Raw genomic sequence first — 20,215 nt, 5'->3', positions numbered from 1 at the left:
TCCCAGCTCATCAGGAGACTGAGGCAGGAGGATGGTTTGAGCCGGGAGTTCAAGGCTGCAGTGAGCTATGATTGTGCTACTATATTCTAGCCCAGGCAGCTTAGCAAGACCCCATCTCAAAAAAAAAAAAAAGAAAAAATGCACCGATTACTAGCACAGTGTGACGCCACTACCTTGAGTCCATGGCAACTTGCTGGCAGTTTTGCCTACCATTACTTTTGACCCATTAGTACAAATGCCAACATTAGCATTCTCTTATTGTTATTATTACTACCACTATTACTGTGAAAGTGGTTTTTACCTTAAGGAGCTTCCCCTACCCCCACCTCAGTTCTGTGGACCACACTCTGAGAACCACTAGAGTACAAGCAATAACAGACACTTCAATATGATAACTGTCCAAAAGTCTTGTATACTTCATCAACAAACTCAGATTACAGTAATCAAGCAGCCCATTGAGTAAATATCCACTGTATTAGTCTGTTCTCATGCTGCTAATAAAGACATACCCAACACTGTAATTTATAAAGGAAAGGGGTTAATTGACTCACAGTTCTACATGGCTAGGGAGGCCTCACAGTCCTGGTGGAATAGCAAGGGATGTGGCAGCAGGCAAGAGAGGGCATGTGCAGGGGAATTCTCCTTTGTAAAACCACTATCATGAGAACAGTATTGGAAAAACCCACCCCATGATTCAGTTATCTCCCGTAGGGTCCCACCCACGACTTGTGGGGATTATTACAATTCAAAGTGAGATTTGGGTGGGGACAATAAGCCAAGCCATATCATTTACAGTATAATCTTGGAACTGCTCAGTTTCCCCAAGCTCTGTGTTGGAGACATAATTCCCTGGAGACCTTCTCAAGAAAAAGTTCAAGGATATTTTGACCCTGCTGGTGTACTCCAATCCTTTGACGTTCAGACTCCCAAACAGGTGTAGCCTGTTGTTCTCCATGTGTGCCTCTCTCTTTGTGTCTTTTTCTTCTTCTTTCACTCTCTGCCACTCTCCTTTCTCTCTCCTTACCCGAGACTGTCTGCTCCACATGGTTAGGTCTGCACAATACGGACTTGATAGAAATAATAATCACAAAGATGAAAATAGCAGACATTTCAGTCAGTAAAGCCTAATATGAACATTAAAACATATCAATGAATTAAATATTCTTAGAAGTGTAGATGCAGCATAATTGATCCCAATAAAAGTAATAAAAGAAAAATAAATGACAAAGCTACAATGTAAAACAGTGGATCAAGGAATTAATGAGTGCATCAGTATTGGTATATTTCTGATTACAATGTTGCTGTGAGACTGTTTTCAGGGTTAAAGTGATCAGAGACTCTCAGATTTTAAGAGTCAACTCTTCTCCTGTTCTTAAAGGGGGAACACATCTCTATCAGCAAATTATATTATTGTCCGTCACCAGAAAAAAACAGGTTTGAATGCGGACACTGTGATTGACCCATTCCCTCTGGTGATCTTTTCTGTGCCTGGGTTGTCACAGAGGCCCATAATTGTTAGTTATTCATACATTTCTGGAAAGGCTCATTACCCTGCTTTAAATTTTTCCCCAAAGATTTAAAGGAGTGTACCTTTAATTTCACACTCTGCTTAGTATTTCAGAAGAATTAAATGATTTTTGTAATACCCACATGATATTCATGCTGAAATATGCAAAATACCACATTCAAGATTATTTTCCTTGATTTTGCTGATTGCATCAGAGGTCTGGCTGAGATACTAAGAAGAAGCCTTGACATTTCTAAATTTGTTAGATGATCAGATTTGCATCTTTTAAGTAAGTGTACTTCCAAGATATATGCCTGTGGTTTTTTAATTAGTTAATTAGTATATTAGTAAATACTACGTGCAGGTCAATGAGCTTTAGGTATTAAAGAGGATCAAGAGAAATGTTAAAAGTAATGTCAGTTACTTGATGGATGGGAAAATAAAATGGAAAAAATTAACAATATAAGACAATATCTATAAAATGGTAACAAATGTTACCTGCTAATAGAACTTGCTTCTATCTTAGTAGAAGTAGCCATCAGGGGATCCCAGACAGCCACCAGACTGGTTTGCTGAATCTTCAGAAACACTGATAACTTCACAGTGTCCACTATATCATGAAGGAATTGAATGTGATAGCTCAGGATGAGATCAAAAAGGGCACTGTCCCCCAAATTTGTGTGAAGAAAAGTATTCGTAGTGACCCTGCCTAGCCACTACCTTCTTTCCACTATTATTGCTCTTCTCTTATAATAAGCACCTGGGACCTTTGTCAAGAGAGTGAAAGCAGGAGAGCTTTGGATATTTCTGGAGTTCTAGTTAGTGTCCTTTTCTTCTTGTGGGAATTGGCATCTTACATGATAAATGTCCTTGGATAGGTACAGGCTCTCACATTCAACGTGAAACTACTGGGGACACTTGCTAATATTCATATGTATGATTTCTGGGAATGCAGCAGCCCCACACCAAGACAAGACCTATCCCAAGATTGTATTGGCCATGTATAGTAAACAAGGAGAAGATGAAGCATTCTGTTACAACTGTACTCTTGACACTGATCGTAGGTGAAACAATGCAGAAATTTGCAGAAGGTATTATCCATAAAAGGAACTAAATGCAAACCAAGCCAATGCCTTTTAGAGTAAGGAAATGCAGATTCCTAATAATGTGTCCCTTAAAGTCAGTGCCTGCCGTACCTCTGCTCCCTTTCATTGGTATAACCCACTTTTATGCTTAGTCAACATTGACTCTTATAGTAGGTTTAGAGATATGAGTTAGCAAAGAAGTAGTATACAAGGAGAATTTCCAAGTTGAGTCTGGAGGATAGGTAGGATTTGAATCATTGCAAAGGCATAAGTGGGGAGTGTTGAGAGGATCAGAAGTCAGTCATCAAGTAAGTTATCATCCATACCTGAGAGTTGGTACTGGGGTCGTAACAGTGGTAAAAACCGAAGCCCAGGACCCAGGCAGATCAGAAGGCTGCCCTGAAGAGAGTAATGTCTTTGCAGCAATATATTATGGCTAAAAGAACAGAGTGGGAATACTGAGTAGGTACCGAATCAACAACATGAGGTGGAACCAAAATCCCAAGCAGAATTGCCACAGATATAAAGTGGTATGGAGACAAGAGCAGAGAGAAAATGAGATGAGAGAACAATGGGAATCTAAGGAATTTAAGTCTGTGAACCAGGAAAATGAAGGCATAGATGATGGACTTGAGAAAGTTAGAGAGGGAACTCAGTAGAGAGCGTGAGAGAGAATCAGAGATGAAGCTGCAACACTGGATAGAGTGCATGTGGAGAAGGAATATGTGGGAATATAGAGGACCATCCAAGGAGAGATGTGACAGACAAATGGGGAAGTTACGCCCATTTTAAAGGCCCTTCGTACACCGCATGCAGAACTGGCTGCAGAGGAAACTGCTTCTGCAGGTCAGCTCAGTTAGAATGAAAAACCAAACAAAACCAAAAATGCCATGTCACAAGTAGTGCTTCTCAGTACTTCCAGTGGAGAAAAACGTGCCAACTATGGGGAGCTTTGGGAAATGTCTTTGATTGTCCATCTAAATTTTTCATTTGCTTTCCTCTATGTCAAAACATAAATTCTTATTCTTCCACAAATTTCTCTACATTTAATTGTATTTTACCCAACCTTAGAGTATGATTTGGTTCGTTCTGTTTTTTTCTAAACAGAGCAAGTCTTCATTGTCTGCACGGACAAAGAAAGATAAAGTAGTACTAAGAGATGGGAACATTTTGGACACTTTTAGTGGTAGTTTCTATTTGACCTGACATTACGTGACACTCTGTTTTGATGGATGAGTTTCTCAAGGTTCTTTATTCTTATCTATATTAAATTTGGTTCACACTCCCAGAACACACACCATTGTCTAGCTAGGGAGAGTGAGATGAAAAGGTATCTCCATCATCCCAATAGCTATTACAAAGCCAAGTGACACTAAAAATGAGATGTGATAGAAAGATGTTGCCAGAGACTGAATTACAATAGTAAATAGTTGTTATTGCTAATATTTATTAAGTACTTTCTAAGTTTCAGGCACTCTGCCACGTTTATAACAGTCTGAAGAACTGTGAGATTTTCAGTGACCCAGATAACAGACATTTCAAAATCCAATGGCACATTTTGTTACTAGTATCTAGCTCCTGTGAATAAAGTTGAGAGGCCTTCTTGTTTGTTCTGTGACCACTCAGAAGATCCAGGATCCTTGCCATAAGTCTCTCCAATGTGCAGCCCACATTTTAAAGATTCTGTTGCCCACCCACGACATATTAAAAATGTTCTGATGAGAAAAGTTTTAATCAAATCCGGCTTGATGTAGTGGGATTTTGTGGACAAATCTTTGTTTTCAGCTGTGTAATAATTACAAGCTGTTTTACCAGTGGATAAGGAAAGGATTATTCTCCTCTTTGAAAATGGTAACTTTATAATTACGTGTATTTACTTGCCTTATCAGAATAGAACTCACCAACTGAGATGAAGGATTATTTTTATTCAAAAGACTCTTGGGTGAATTGAACAGCTACATATCTTGGGGAAATTTAGCCTTTGTAGACAATTGTTTCTGGTATGAGTAAATAACAAATTATCTGAAATCAGTTATTTCTTTCCTTTTTGCAATGTACACGAGACTTGGCACAAAAATTACCTAGATGGTTAATTTGGCCCAACCCATGAAACTGTTGAGAAATGGACATTTATTGACAGCTCTATACAATCAGTGTACCAAGTGTTTTGCCAAACACAGTATACAAAATGTTTTGAATGGTTCTGTAGTTCTTTGTCAGAATCCACCAACATTTTATAATAATTTTTTAAGAATTTCTTTTTCTCTATTACTGTCCCATTTAAATCTGCAGCAAACTTCTGTGTCTCAGGTATGTCTGAAAAGGAATTTTCTTGTTTCTCAAGTGTTTATTATGATTCCAAGTTGAGCTTGTAATGTAATAATAATAAACCTCAAGATAATTTCTAGAGTGGATCCTGTCTCTCTTAGCCAAATCTTCTCAATTTGATTTTCCACTACCAAAAGGTTTCAGCAACATAAACATTTTTTCTTTGTTTTTCTTTTGCCAAATATCTTTAAATACAATTATTCTACCCCCTTCATTCTTACCAATCTCTCTATTCCCTAAACTCTCTCTAAAGTTACTGAGAACATAAGCATGTTCTGTGTCTTTCACTTTCTTAATTGGGCGCTATACCCCATCTGAGGGGGCACTTTCTTATCCTTGATTGTGAAATACTGACAAACTGGAGCCACAAATGAAAGAGTACAAATCGTGTCCTTCTTAGCATGGACTCAGTATGCTAAGAAGGGCACAATTTACACTCCTATTTGCTACATGATGCTGTGTGATCCTTTGGTTTGCTGAAGGAGAGAAAGAAACCTATGGATATTAAAGAATTTAGAGGCAGCCACAGCGTTTTCAACTGCGTCTCATATGCTTGGTGGCTATTCATTCTTCAAGTCTTCAGTTATGCTAAATTCTAAGACTAAGAGATGAGAGCAGTGATAATGCCTTTAGCTTTCATGAAAAAGTCAGCCTTGGTAGATTGTCTGTGGGCTGACTAGCTTTGAAAACATTTTCATGTAGAATAATAGAGCCCCAGGTTTGCCGCCAACACCCAGAATACATAGAGAACAGGGGCCCTTAGCTTAGTGGTGGAATCAATTGTTCTGGGCAGACTGAATGTGGATCCCAGCAGAGCCAGGGGTCCGGTTCTGTGTCTGATGATGCCCCGTGGCCTCTTCGCAGTTTTCTGGATTTAGGCATTTTTTCCAGGGCTTGTTTCCAGTGTGTGCTCTGTACAGGGTTATTTATTCATCTTCTCTTCTTTACTCAAGCCCTGTCCCCTTGCAAGGTAAGATGGACCCGTTTCCCACGTCCACCCCCAGCCTGTCTGAAGTCTTTTTGTTGCTTCTGTCATTGGAGATGTGGCTCCTGGAGGAGGGTCTGATGTTTTTGTCGGTGCATGCCCCTGCCCTTCTGTATGTTTGATTCCCATTGTCCTTTCTCTTCCTACTCTCCAGGTCTCCATTTTCTGCGGGTCCTGTTGATCACTTTGCTCTTTACCTCACCAGTGCCCACTCACCTCTCTTCATCTCCTTCCTCCTTCACTGTTCCCTGTGAACATGTCCTGACTGGGACCAGCTTCACTTCACTGTGACATCTTTCACCTCTCCTGCCTTATCATTCACATGCTCTTTCCCTGCAGATCCACCATCCTCCTTCCTCCTAGTGTTCATTTCGTCATCATCAGCTTAAACCACGTAAGATATTGAGGGAATTCCATGCTGTCATCAAGCCTCAAATCTGCTCCATTGTCTAGTAAATATGTCTTAATGCTTAAACCTTAGACTAAGACTCAGAGGACCTGATCAAAGTATTAGTTAGGCTAGCTTTCTTAGATCTAGTATATAAATTTCCAGGTAAATAATCTACTATATCTGGTACATTGGGTTTTCATTTTATCTCTAGGATAATGTGAGTAATTGAAATTTATCCCATGTTAGACATCAACTGCCTTACCTTAGAAAAAAACCTCCTAACACACTTTAGGAAAGTAGTCATATAATTACAGGACTAGGAATTCTTGAAGGAACATGGTCTTGGAATGATGCAGAGTACTTTATCTTTTTTTTTTTTTTTTAATTTTCTGCTTCTTTTTTTTTATTTTTTGATGCAGTGAACCCAAACTCCCCAACTGCCTTAATAAAAAGGAGTTTTGCCTGATGTGGTGGCTTATGCCTATAATCCTAGCACTTTGGGAAGCCAAGGCAGGTGGATTGCTTGAGCCCAGGAGTTGTAGACCAGCCTTGGTAATATGGTGAAACCCCATCTCTACAAAAAATCTGAAAGCCTTAACCAGGCATGGTGGCACATCCCTGTGGTCCCAGCTATTTGGAAGGCTGAGGTGGGAGGATCATCTGAGCCCAGGGAAGTTGAGGCTGCAGAGACCTGTGATCCTGCTGCTGAACTCCAGCCTGGGCAACAGAGTAAGACTCCATCTCAAAAATTAAAAAATACAATAATTTTTAAAAGATGTTTTATAAGGCTTTTACAGAATTGAACCTGGAAAGCTTCCTGACTCTTCTTTCTAGCTGTTTCTCGTAATGCCAGAGGACCTTCTCACTCCTTTGTGCTCTTTCTTGGTGCCTCTGAGATCTCCTGGCCTCTCAGGAAGGCCATCCTGATCCCACAGTGTTAGAAGTCCAGGTCCCATAGTAGCCAATCTCATTAGCTTACCTAATAGCCATCGCTCCCATTGTCCGCAACCCATCCTACCAAGCCGTGTGGTTAGGGTCTTTGAGGAGCCTGACAGATCCTTTTTCACCTGGGTTCTGATCTCAGTGAGAAATAAAATAGACTGAGGAAACAAAACTATTACCTTCATTACCAAAGAAAACAGTAGTTGGAGGGATGCCCCTGATTGTGCAACCAACAGTGAACTTCCTTACTCTGAGCCCCAGAATTAGGCAGCTTTGTAAACCCAGTCACAGGCACCGATGGACTTCAGTGCATCTCCCACTCCAGGGTAGAACCCAAGGAGCAGAGGATAAACTGGACTCACTTAGTGGCATATGCCTAAGAGGAAGATCTCAAAGCAAGGGGCGGGACTATCCATGCCAACTTCCTCCATTTGAATATTTAGTCAGCACCCTCCACCATCACCACTCCCAGATGGAGCCAGTGATAAGCAAAGAAGAGAACAGGAGGGTTACACTAATGGCTGTCCCTCTGCATGAAAGGAAACATCCCCCAATGCACATCATAGGTTATATCTGCCCTAGGAGTGGGTTGCCTTTGGTCGGATGGCTGCCCTAGTCTAGGCAGTGTTCATTCCTTCAGAAGCAAGAGCCTGAAGTTGCTTCCCTGAGCAGCAGCTGTGGGTGTGGCCGTTTTTATAAGGAGAGATTTTAAAACGGGGTAGGTACCAGGACTGGCATATCCTGAGTCCTGCCTTATAATGTCGGAACACTGCTGTGTGCTCTGGGGTATTTTCTGAATGACTAGCCAATTCATTTCTTCCTGCCTCAGTTTCCTCTTGTAACACTTGAAAGTTGTATTTGATTAGCCATCAAAAAGAGAGAGAGCAAGCACATTGCTATCAGGTGGAGACATGTAGTGATTCAGTCTGTAGTGTCTTTATAGAGGCTAAGTGTGTCCTGCTAAGACTCTTCCAGAGAGCGCCACCTTGAGGCTGTCTGAGGCAGAACTACCCACGGGGAAAGACTTCATGAGGAATGTTTTAGATGGGGGAAGACAGCTTTCATCTCATGCCACCTTCTCTTTATTGGCAGTGGCTGCCTGAGCAGTGCTGTGCCAAGAAAGATTCCGAGGCTATATCCCAGCTCAGTGGAAAAAGAGTTCTATGATCTTTCCCACCGCAAATATGGGAAAGGGTGGAGACAGTGGAGATTCCAGCCAATATTTGCCATTGTCGATTCAGAGAGACCATAGGTGGGCCTTTTCTCTGCTAGAAATATAGCTGCCCACCACTCTATAAGGAGTCAGAAGTAGGGACTGCAAGCTGGGAAACGCCAGATGAGGATGATTCTTGTCTTCACCTGGCTCTTTAGCCACAGGGCCAGAAATCTGGATTGTATAGAGCAAAGGTCTACAGACTTTTTCTGAAAGGTTAGGATTTTAGGCTTTGTGACTGTATATTCCCTTTTGTGATTACTTAGCTCTGCCATTGTAGTGTTGAAGCAGCAATAGACGATAGGTAAAGGAATGGACATGGCGGTGCCACAGTAAATCTTTTTTAACAAAAACAGATAGTGGAACAGATTTGGCTCACGAGGTATAGTTTGCAGATCCCTGGTACAGCTAGTGCTTGACTTACGACCACGGTCGGGACCGCGGACCGGTCGTAACACGATTTGGTTGTAAGTTGAGTAGGCTATATGTACAGTTGAAATGGTGCACGCGGAGATGGTAGTGCTGCCGGAAGCTGTTCCGCACTGTCGTACACCCAGCTGGCAACGTTTGCGCTGCCAGACGCGGAGCAGTCACGGCTAGCGATTGTGGTCGTAAAGTCGAATGGTCGTAAGTTGCATAGGTGGTAAGTCGATCAATACCTGTATAGAGAAGAGCCCAGCAGCAAAAGCTAGAATTCTAGAAAATCCTCTTGTTGTCTGTGTCTAAATCTCCCTTTCCCCTAAGCTCTGAAATGTCTCATGAGAGTCGAGTAAGAATTTCGCAGGCAATATTAAGCTCTTAGAATCTGCCTTCCTCCCAAGGAAAATATTAGCAATGAGGTCCGCTCAGTCGTTTCCTCACGTAAGGACAGAATCACACTCATTGATGCAGTGATGTTACTTCTTAGGTAGTAATGGTGTACCAAAGTCAGCATTTTCAATGAAAGTCTCACACTGTTAAAATTACCTTTGAAAATTTCTTAAATCATCCGTAAATTAGAATATGCATGGCTTAAAAGCTAGGAGGAAGATTCAAGGAAAGCGTAAAAGGTAAATTCACATGCAGGTGTGTGTGTGTGTGTGTGTGTGTGTGTGTAAAACATCCCTTTTTTAAAAGAATTGTCTTATCCCTAGCAGATGATGGTGGGTGAGTGAAGAAGTATAAGGTATTCTTGCTTGCCAGAGAGTTCATTCCATTCTAGTTTAATATTAAAGCTCCTTTAGCTTTGGTTTAATATCTGTGTTGCTTTTTTTAAGGGTTAACATAATTGAAAGCATAAGCTCTTAGTGAATATGTTAGACTTGATCCTATACCTTGCTTGCATGATCGTAGCACATATACACCATTCTTTGAAACCCGTAGAGAAGAACTTAGCCATTGGCTTCCTGCCCCTGGAGCTGGGGGCTCCTACTGTGATGGTCTAAATAACTATCACATTTACAACTCAAGTGTTGATTTCTTCTTACTGTGGGAGAAGAAATCATTGAGGAAATTAGGTGTGGATACAATACAGCTACACAGAATATCTTATGTCATCTTTAATTTTCATGAAATGTTAGGGATACAAAGCATTTTGATAAGATACTCATTCAAGGAGAAATCTAAAGCCTCAAAGCTGCAATAGCTTCCCCAGGTTGTTCAGCTACTTGAGAACAGAACCGGGTTTAAAATCTCAGCTTCTTCCTCCGCAAAATGGGAATAAAAATAGGGCAGCTCTAGAAGGTTGTTGTAAGGAGCAGATGAGTTTTGAAATAATTTACAATAGTTCTTGACTCAGTAAGTGTTAGCTGTCCTTATCATCATCTGAACCCCTGTTGGTATCTTGACTGAAGCCACATGGATGGCCAGTGCTATTGGCTGCCAAGCACAGTGCTAGGTATTTGGCACGCATCATCTCAAACAAGTAAGAGCTGCTGACATTGCAGAAGTTTTGCCTCCGATTCTCAATGAATTATTCTGTTTCTGCATACAATAACAAGGCAAAAGAGACATGAGAAGTTATCTAAATGTATAGGTCACCAAGAAAATGGAACTCCTCTATCTGATTGCCACTTGAAAGGAGACTAAGGAATGAAGAGCAAGGGTACAGGAGCAGTGGACATTTGAGGAGGAATTTGCTGCTTTAGAGAATGTGGCTTGTTTCCACTGAATTCCCCTCTCCCAGTAGGGGGACAAGACTCAGTTATTTCACACAGAGGGCTGAAATACTTCAGACTTTCAAGGCCATACTGTCTGCCACAGTGACTGACCCCTGCCATTACAAAGCACAAGCAGCCACTGATGATCTCTAAGCAAATCGCTTTGGCTATGTTCCATGAAAAAGTTATTTATGGAGGCTGGAATTTGAATTTCATGCAACTTTCATGTATCATAAAATGTTCCTGTGATTTTTTCCCCCAACTATTTAAATATGTAAACCCTTTTCTTAACTTGCTGGTGATACAAAAAGAGGCAGCTGGCTGGATTTGGCCCAAAACCTAGAACCAGCCCTGACTCAGAGCACTAGACCAAGAATCAGACCTGTCAGGGTTAACTGGTTGTTTGATCCAAGCAAATTATCTGACATCTCGGGGTCTCAGTTTCCTCTAGTGAAAACAAGAGACTTATCTTAAAGGTTGCCTAGAATTCCTTCTAGTACTTAAAGGCCAGCTGCATGGTTATATGGCTTTGCGCTCAGATGAACCTGGGTTCGAGTCCTGGCTCAGCCTCTGACTTGCTGGGGATGTTGGGCCAGTCCCTAAGCCTCCCAGTGTTTTAGTTGCCTCCCCTGTAAAATGGGGATTAAAATGATGTAGACTTCAGGGTTGCTGTAAGGATTAAGTTTAATGATACTTGTGAACCCCTTAACTCATGTATCCAACAAACATTTGTTACGCCTAATGTGTGCTCAGTAAGTGCTAACTACTGTATTCTTTTTTAAAAAACTGAATTCCTATTAAATTATTTTTTAAATGACAGTTTCTACATATTTCCAGACTGGAAAATGGTTTCCTACATAGCCTTATGATAAAAGGCAAGAGGCCTCTGCACCTTGAGAACAGAATCCTGGACTATGTTTCCACTACCTTTATTTTCTCTTGTGTGTAATAAAAGCGAAGAAATGTGGATAAATTAACCTTGCGTCTTTGTTTACAGCTCTCTGACTCCACCCAGTGGCAGAGAGTCACTGGTAACATGCTGAGGAGGTCAAGAATAAAACATTTTAATAATTGTTATTTTTTATAATATCTCCTAGTAGTAGAGCAAGATTCCATTTTAAACTCATTTGCCTTTGATTTTCCATTTCTGAGGCCTGCAGTGGGTAGAGAAGCATTTAGCTGAGTGGCTCTCAACAAGCAGATATTAAGAAGTGCCTGAGGTTCTGCCAGCCTGAGTTGATCAGTTATCTATACAGGTGGTTATTAAAAGTGTTGTCCTGAAGCCTCATTAAAAAGCAATGCAGCATTTAATAAATATTAGAACATGTCAGTAGTACTATTTAAATGTTGGAAGGAGATCAATTTCCTTTGTAATTCTGTGCAGAGGCATAAACACTCTCTTTAGAACACTTAATTCCGTGTCAGAGTTTAAAGCAGGTATGATAATTTCTATTTAGAAGTAAAGGCAGGGAGAGGGTTGGGGAATAGATGTCAGACACTTGGTAAATTAAGAAGAAACTAACCTTAAATACTCAAATAATGTCATTTTTTTCTAAAGGAACACACAAACTAGTGATCATTTCCAAGGCCTCCTCTAATTCTTTTCTTCCTTTTCTTTTTCAATGACCTGGTTCCACAGTCTGGTGTTTTACTTTTATTCTATTTTTGTTTATTTATTTATTTTGAAAATAGAGACCGGGTCTCCCTTTGTTGCCCAGGCTGGAGTGCAGTGTTGCAACCATAGCTCACTGCAGCCTCGGCCTCCTGGGCTGAAGCGATCCTCTGACCGTAGCCCCCTGAGTAGCCAGGACTACAGGCCACCATGCCCGGCTGGTTTTCTTTTAACCCCTCTTCTCTGTGTGTCCCCACCTCCTCTTCCAGTTGTTCCCTCAGCAGAAAGGAGGGAAGTCAGTGGTAATTAACGACCAGGGCAGGGTCAGTGGGCAGCAGAGCCATGCCTTCAAGGAGAAGCCAGGTAGACTGCTGCAAAGAGATGGTGCCTGCATCAGGGTAAGGGCTGGTGTGGAGGCACTTGGCAAACCCGCTTTGCTCCTTTACGTTCTCTTACTCTCTACCTGTCTCATTCTTTTCATATGTCTGTTCCTTTTTAGGCTATTCCCCCTGACTCCGTCCCTTGTCTCTCTCTTCATTTCTCTCTCTCTTTCGCTGTCTCTACCCCACTTCCCGTTCTGTAACAAGTTTCCACCAGGTCATGCTGGCTCTACGTCTGACCCATTTCTCATCACAGATGAGCTTTGTATTTGAATATGAGAATCCCTTCAAAAACTGCTTGGCTCTGAGCATGCCTAGTATATGCTTAATAATTAAGGCTGTAATTAAAGTGTAACTGCAAGTATAATTAAAATTCACTTTTGTGGATCCTAGAATTATGAAACAATTAGGCATTTTCATGCAGCACTGAAGGAGCAGCTGGGAGGAGAGAAGGGCCTTGGTTTTCTGGAGAGCTGCTCCCTCTCCTTTCCTCTCCTGGCCCTGTCCACCAGTGTTAGCCTCAAGCAAGGCCTCACTCACTTGTCTGCGGCACCTGGAGCTGCTACAGGTTGGGAAGAATGGTAATAGCTTGGAGTCCTAACTCAGGGCAGTGGGCATAGCCAGCTCTTCCTGGGCCTTTCCTAGAGAAAGGAGCCACTCCCAAAGCTCCTGGGGAATCCTGGGAGGACTCCAAAAAAAATCCCTCCTGATTTCACCTTGCGCAGTTTGGGGTACCTATTTCAACCTTATAGGAAAGAGTTGTTAGGACAGCAACCTGATCTATCAAAAAGTACCTGCCCACCCCTCTTCTTGTCAAACACATTTTGTGTGTGGGAACCCATCTGGAGCTCTCTGTGGGTCAGCACATACTGATAGCTAACAGGTATTGGGAAGTATCCAGTGAGCAAGTCTGACAAAGGGAAGCAGATGTTTGGAGGGTACAAGGGAAGCATCAGTAAGCCGTACAACAAGGCTTCATCTATGTTAAGATTTTAGAAATACAAGTTACTCTGGGAGCTCATTGTACAAGCCCCTGCTTTAGTTGGGGCATGGGGAGGTGATGTCAAGAAAGACATCCCCAAGAAATGCCATTTAACAGATGCCTTATGAATGTATGGGTGTCAGCCAAGAAGAGAGAGGTGTCAGCCCAACAGGGCTCTGGGTGGAGAGCCCAGAAAGGGCAGTGGCCCAGCACATCTGAGTGCTCATGAATTTCCAAATCATTTCCTTTCCCTTGGGAATACTGGTGCTAACTTAGGTGCTAAAGAGGATATTAATTAAAGAACTAAATTATTTATATTAGTTGGTTGCTAGGAAGCACAGCCCATTAAATTTATCTTAAAAAATTTAAAAAGATCAAGAGCTCATTTCATCCATAGACATGGAAAGGAACTCGGGTAAAACTGAATAAGAAGTTCTCTGAATAGGCGGGACCCATGGTAAAACTGGTCTCCAGAAAGAACAGGATCTGAGATGGAGGAAGACATCAGGAGCACTACTTCCACACCTCTCCTGAGGTCTGTGCTGAGATTGGAAGGTGCTCAAAAAAAGAAAGGAAGAGAGAGAAGAGCCTAGTTCATGCCTCTGCAGGAAGAGAGAAATTTACACGTGTAGGTGGGGCACGGTGGCTTATGCCTCCAGTCCCAGACTTTGGGAGGCAGAGGCGGATGGATTACTTGAGGTCCACAGTTTAAGATCACCTTGGCCGACATGGTGAGACCCTGTCTCTACTAAAAATAGAAAAACTAGCTGGGGGAGGTGGCTGCTGCCTGTAATCCCAGCTACTCAGAAGGCTGAGGCAGGAGAATTGCTTGAACCAGAGAGGCGAAGGTTGCAATGAGCCGAGATCACGCCACCGCACTCCATCCTGGTTGACAGACCATGACCATCAAAATCAAAATTTACACATGTATCTTTCATTTACCTTCTGGTCCAAAGTCTGATTTGCTGCTGTGTCCATCAGGGCTTTCGCTTCACACTCCGTCATTACTCCATGAAAGCCGTGCTTATTGATTAATGTCTAAATTCCTTAGCCTGGTATCAAACACCTGCCACAGTAAATCAATCCAAATGCACACAGGTTGCATTAATGAAATAATGTATTTTTACATTTGTGTTACTTAATCTATCAGTGCTTAACAAATTACCCCAAAATTTAGCAGCTTAAAAGAACAATTATTATCTCACAGTTTCTGTGGTCAGGAATCTGGGTGCGGCTCCAGTGGATCATCTCACTCAGGGTCTCTCACAGGCTGTAATCATAGTGCCAGCAGGGCTGCAGACATCTCAAGTCTTGACTAGGGAAGAATTTGCTTCCAAGACCACTCCTATGGCTGCTGGCCGGATGCACTTTCTCCTTGGCTATTAGACCCAAGGCCTCAGTTTCTCATCAGCATTGGCCAGAGGCTACCCTCAGTTCCTTGCCAGGTGAGTCTGTCCAGAGGGCAGCTCATAGCAGGGTAGTTGGCTTCATCAGAGCAAACAAAGAGTCGAAGGGAGCAAGATTGAAGCTACAAGGTTTTGTAACCTAGTCTCAGAAGTGATATCCATCACTTTACCATGTTCTTATCTATTAGAAGGGAGGCTATGGATCCAGATCATAATCAAGGGGTCAGATTCTACAAGGATGTGAATACCAGGAGGCAGGAGTGACTGATCTTTGAAAGCCATTTTAGAAGCTGTTTTCCACAGCATTTACAAAGTCATGTATTCGTCAAAGTAGTGCTAGCTCCTGTAACAACAGTCTTAACATTACAGAAGGGTCTTTCTCATTCCCATAAGGTCTAAGAGAGTGAGTGGGCAGGATGCTTGGCTCCAGTTATTAAGGTATCCAGGTGAGAGGACCACTTGGGTCACCGAGGTTGAGGTTACAGTGAGCTGAGATCGCACTACTGCACTCCATCTTGGGTGACAGAGTGAGAGCCTGTCTCAAAAACAAACCGAAAACAAGACAAAACAAAACCAAAACCAAACAGATAACTTCCAGGGCTGCTCCTGCTAAGAATACTCCAGAAAGCAGACAGGGAAAACAGAGTTTGAAGAGTCCCTTTGGAGATTGTCATGGCTAGGTGGTATTCCTTTGGCCAGATCTGAGTCACATGTCCCCTTCTAGATGCAAGAGGACCTGGGAAATGTAGTTTCTGGCTGGGCAGCTGCTTTCCAGCAATAGCACTCCACTGCGGAAGAGGAGCAGGAGTCTGTGGTGGAGGGCCAGCCAGGCCTGCCACAGATACTGTGCCATTTACAGAAATGCTTTTACATTCATTATTTCATTTGCCTCTCATTGCAATCTGTACCGTCAGCTATACTGTCCTCATTTTACCACTAGAGAAGTAGACTAGCATATCTTTAGAATATGCAGGGTTTATAATTACAGACAACAGTTCAAGTCCCATCTCTGCCACTTACCACCTCTGTGACCATAGAAAAGTTATTAAACTTCTCTGTGCCTCAGTTGCCTTATCTGTAAAATAGGAACAATAGGACCACACATAGTTTTTGTAATGATTTCATGTGCTGTGTATAAGTTACTTAGCACTGTGCCTGGCATACATAAGTACTTAATGATGTTAGTTCCGGGGAAGATTATGAGGATGATAGTGCTATGTATGGAGACAAAAGTTAAGGCTCCAGAGAAGTTAAATAGTTTACCCACAACTGCGTAACAAGTACATGGCAGTGCCAGGATGGGGATTTTAGGTAGCAACTTCCCACACTTCATGCTGTCACTTTCCAGAGAGGCCTTTCACCAGCTTCCTCTGTAAAAAACACGAGTAGGTGAGCCGTAAGCTGAAGGCGCAGTGCCAGGCGTTCCTTTTCACTGCCACGTGGGTAGACCCAGGGTCCCAGGAGTGTCAGTGCTGCGTCAACTTTTCAATCCACCCATTCCCATTTAACCCAGCCTTTGCCCCTTTATAAGAAATGTGCTAACCCAGTGCTTCTTTTTATTTGCACTCTTTGTGGTAAGGCAAGTTCTCCAAGGCCTATATTTCAAGGTCTTTGTTTATAAATAGGCTCTGTCTTGCCAACTAGATAAAAGCACAGGAAATGATGTAAAATGAGATATTTTATTAGACACAAATTCTATCACATTTCTCCTAGAGGAAAGGGCAGAAAAGCAGTTCTCACCTTTGGATGAGGTGGCTTGGCCGGCACATACTCCAGATCCACAAGGAACAGTCAAGAGATTGCCACCAGAGGCTGCATTGCCCATTCTGAAGGGCTCAGGCCATTTCATTTTATACAGTGAGGAGGAGGCAGAAATGGACATGCTGGATGCTGCCAGAGTCTCCAAAGCAGTGGATTTGTGGGTACAGCTGGGCAGATTCTCAGAACTTCCTTTCTCACAGCAGGTCACAGCCCAAACCCGCGACATCCAAGAGACCTTTACGACAGGTGACTTCTGGTGTGGACCAAAACCACATTAGATCCACATGGCCGTGATTATCAGCAGACATCTCAGCTTCCATCAGTAAAGCATGTTCATTTCCTTCTTGCGAGTCCTTGCTTTCATCTTCTTTTCTAGTTGGACCACAGCTTGGAATAAATTTCATCACATAATCTTTTCTGTCAGCGACATTGATGAGAACCTATATTTAATTCATTTCCTAGTGAAAAGCTGTAGACAGGTAAGTCTTGTGCTTTCTTGTGCAAACTTCCTAAGGCACCTCCCCTAGTTTCGTTCATTGATTGTTCCCTGTTCCCCTTCTAGGCACCAATGTCCAAGAGGCCCAGAAGATACTCAACAACAGTGGACTCCCCATTACTTCAGCGGTCGACCTGGAGGATGCAGCCAAGAAGGCTGTGGCCAGTGTGGCCAAGAAGTGATGTCTTTGTCCTGATACAATGGAGAAAGAAAGCCATTTTTGCATAAAAAGGGTGGTTCATCATTGTGAAAGAAATGGTTATCTCATTGGGGAAAAGGAAACAGGGAAAAGGCAAAATCTTAAATCTGTGTTTTCTGGAATACGCTGTCTACAGAGCCTAAATCTGATTTTTACTTAGTCTTTATAAAAATAATGTCTCGTGTTCTCATACTTTTCTGTCACTGCTAGCCTGCTCAGTAGGCAGTGTTTTGCAGACTTTGGGGAGCGGTCCATGTGGCCAAATATTGTGTGTATAGACAGAATTTGAAATCAGATCCTGCTTCATTTATAAGAATTTTCGGGGGCTTCTAATCTTACATAGTGAAAAAAAAAATACCATTTCAAAACTCAGACAAGATTATATTTAATGTATTAACTACTAAAAAGCCACAAGATTACATTGTACATGTTAGCTACTAAAAAGGCACTGCCAAGGCATTCAAGCAAATAGCTCTTACATACTGCAGCAGTTTTTACAGGCTTCTAATTCCAACGTATGTTTGAAAAATCCATAAGTGTTCCAAAACATATTTAATAGTGGAAGATCTTCATTAATATACTATCCATGTGTTTTTACCATTTGCCTTAATATTAAATATACTGTTTACCTCACACTAAAAAGAAAACCCGAAGCCTTATTTGTGATATTGGATTAGAAGCTTCCATTTTTGTGTCAAAAATGAAGAATCCTGATTCTCATGGAAACCTCTGTAATTAAGTCATTTCAAGATGAGACAGCACTGAAGATCACATTGTGCTGGGTATCACTATCTTCTCTCCTTATCTCTTACTCCTCACCCTCCCAGTATCTACCAGTTTATGGTAGAAAAATGGGAAATTTATTTGAAGGGAATATGGTTTTTGTTTCCATGATGTCCATTTTTGTTGTGTGTAGGAAAGGATTTGGATAAGTTTTTGTTTAAATTTTGGTAGATTTTTATCTATACAAATTTAAATAAAATTCTGCTTTGTAAGCCATAAGATCTGTGTGTATTTCTCATTTTAGCCCATTTTATCCATTTTATTCCTCAAACAATTTTTTTTACAAAGACACTAACCTTAGTGTCTTAGGTATGTTTCTAACATTTGCTAATTTGAGTCATTCTAGGATTATTCCAGTTCCACTCATCTTTGTCAGATACCCATTTCTGTGTAAGGAGATTATTGAATGCGTAAAAGTTATACACAAACCAGAACCCCAGGAATGTATCTCAGATGCCTGACAGGTTAAACTGTGATGTCAGTCTTTGTAACGTGAAGGGAGATACTCGAGTATAAACTCACTCCACTTAGCGAGGTTCAATTGCCACCATTAATTTTCCTTTCAATGTATAAATCTATAGCAGACCAAACTAGTTTGTTTGTTTTTCTTACCAACTTACAGTGTTCTCATAAATTTCATGTGTGGACAAAAGTATAAAAGTTATTATTGTTTAGAGCCATGTTTGCCATGGAGAAATAAACTATTTGATAAATCAGTCTTACATCCTTTCTTAATGCCTGTGCAATGAATGAAAAATATTAACAGTATCTTTTTAGGTGTGATTTGGTTTTTGGTAGCTTAATCACTAGTTGGTGCAGTAAAAGAAATAACCTATATTGTGTCAATTAGACATTTTTTAAAATTTTTTGCTCTCTGAAGAGGCCTATGTTTGAATCACTTGTAAATATTGATGTTTCCAGTCAACATAATTTGGAGGAGGGGATAAAGCAGTTAAATCATTTATGTGATTATTTCATAAAAGGGTTAATAACAAGCAAATAGCCTTTTATTTTCAAATAAGCTCAAAGCCATCAGAGCTTGTTCTTTTTGCATCCTGAGTATAGCTTGTCTCTATTGGTTTTATTCTCAAGCAGGTCATTTTCACAGGTGGATAATGGCTGCTGACGATTACATATGAGGTTCTCAAACTTAGCATCCTCAGAAGAGAAAAAGAGAGCGAGGAGAGGGAAAGAGAAAATAAGTGAGCAAATAAAGAAAGAGTAATACTGGGAGGAAGGAGAGAGGAAGGAAAGAAGCTTCTCTCTCCATAACTCTAAGACACCTCCCAAAATTGAGTCTTTATGACTCCAGTGATCAATTTCAGGTCAGTAGCCTATTCCTGAACCAGGCCCTGGTTCATTTACAAGAATTTTTGTGGTCTTCTATATAATAAAAATATTACAGGCCATAAAAAACTCAGACAAGTTTACATTTAACATATTAACTTCCTGATATGGTTTGGACGTATCCCCACCCAAAATCTCATCTTGAATGTAATCAATGTTTCTGATTGTTTTGGCTTTGAGCTTATTTGAAAATAAAAGGCTATTTGCTTGTTTTAACCCTTTTATGAAATAATCACATAAATGATTTAAGTGATTTATCCCCTCCTCCAAGAATTAAATTACAATTCTTCTATGTTTTATTTTCATGTCTCTCCCTCTCAATTTTCTCTCTGAGGAACAAAAAATACCATTATTAAGAATTATATATTTTTAAATTCAAAGCCTTAATAAAAATGAGAAGAAACATTATTTTTTCATATTACTAAAGTAAATCTTTGAATGTCTGATTGTGATCATTTGTAGGATACACTGTATGTTCAAAAATAAAATAAGCGAGAAATATATATTGTAGTGGGGAAGAAAACAATGTGGGGAAGAGTGAAAAGGATATGTTCTTTCATATCTTTCTAGATCTGGAGTTGGCAAACTAAGGCCCATAGGCCTATTTTAGTAAATGTTTATTGTCACAGCCACACCCGTTTGTGTGCTTGTTGTCTGTGG

At 41.1% G+C, this 20,215-nt stretch overlaps 1 protein-coding gene across 2 annotated transcripts in view; it reads left to right on the top strand.

Moving 5' to 3' along the window:
- SUCLG2 (succinate-CoA ligase GDP-forming subunit beta) overlaps positions 1-18,422 on the top strand; it is a 281,870-nt gene extending 263,448 nt beyond the window's left edge. For both annotated transcript variants that reach the window (XM_017542762.2, XM_017542764.2), the window contains one exon: positions 17,293-18,422. In XM_017542762.2, coding sequence (XP_017398251.1) covers positions 17,293-17,408 — 116 coding nt within the window. In that variant the 3' untranslated portion in view covers positions 17,409-18,422. The remainder of the gene's footprint in view (positions 1-17,292) is intronic.
- Positions 18,423-20,215: the final 1,793 nt, after the last annotated feature.

Source organism: Cebus imitator, unplaced genomic scaffold (assembly GCF_001604975.1).
Source record: "Cebus imitator isolate Cc_AM_T3 unplaced genomic scaffold, Cebus_imitator-1.0 Scaffold147, whole genome shotgun sequence".
Taxonomy (NCBI): domain Eukaryota; kingdom Metazoa; phylum Chordata; class Mammalia; order Primates; family Cebidae; genus Cebus; species Cebus imitator.
Note: the sequence above shows the minus strand (reverse complement) of the source record. Positions and strands in the feature narration are given on the sequence as shown.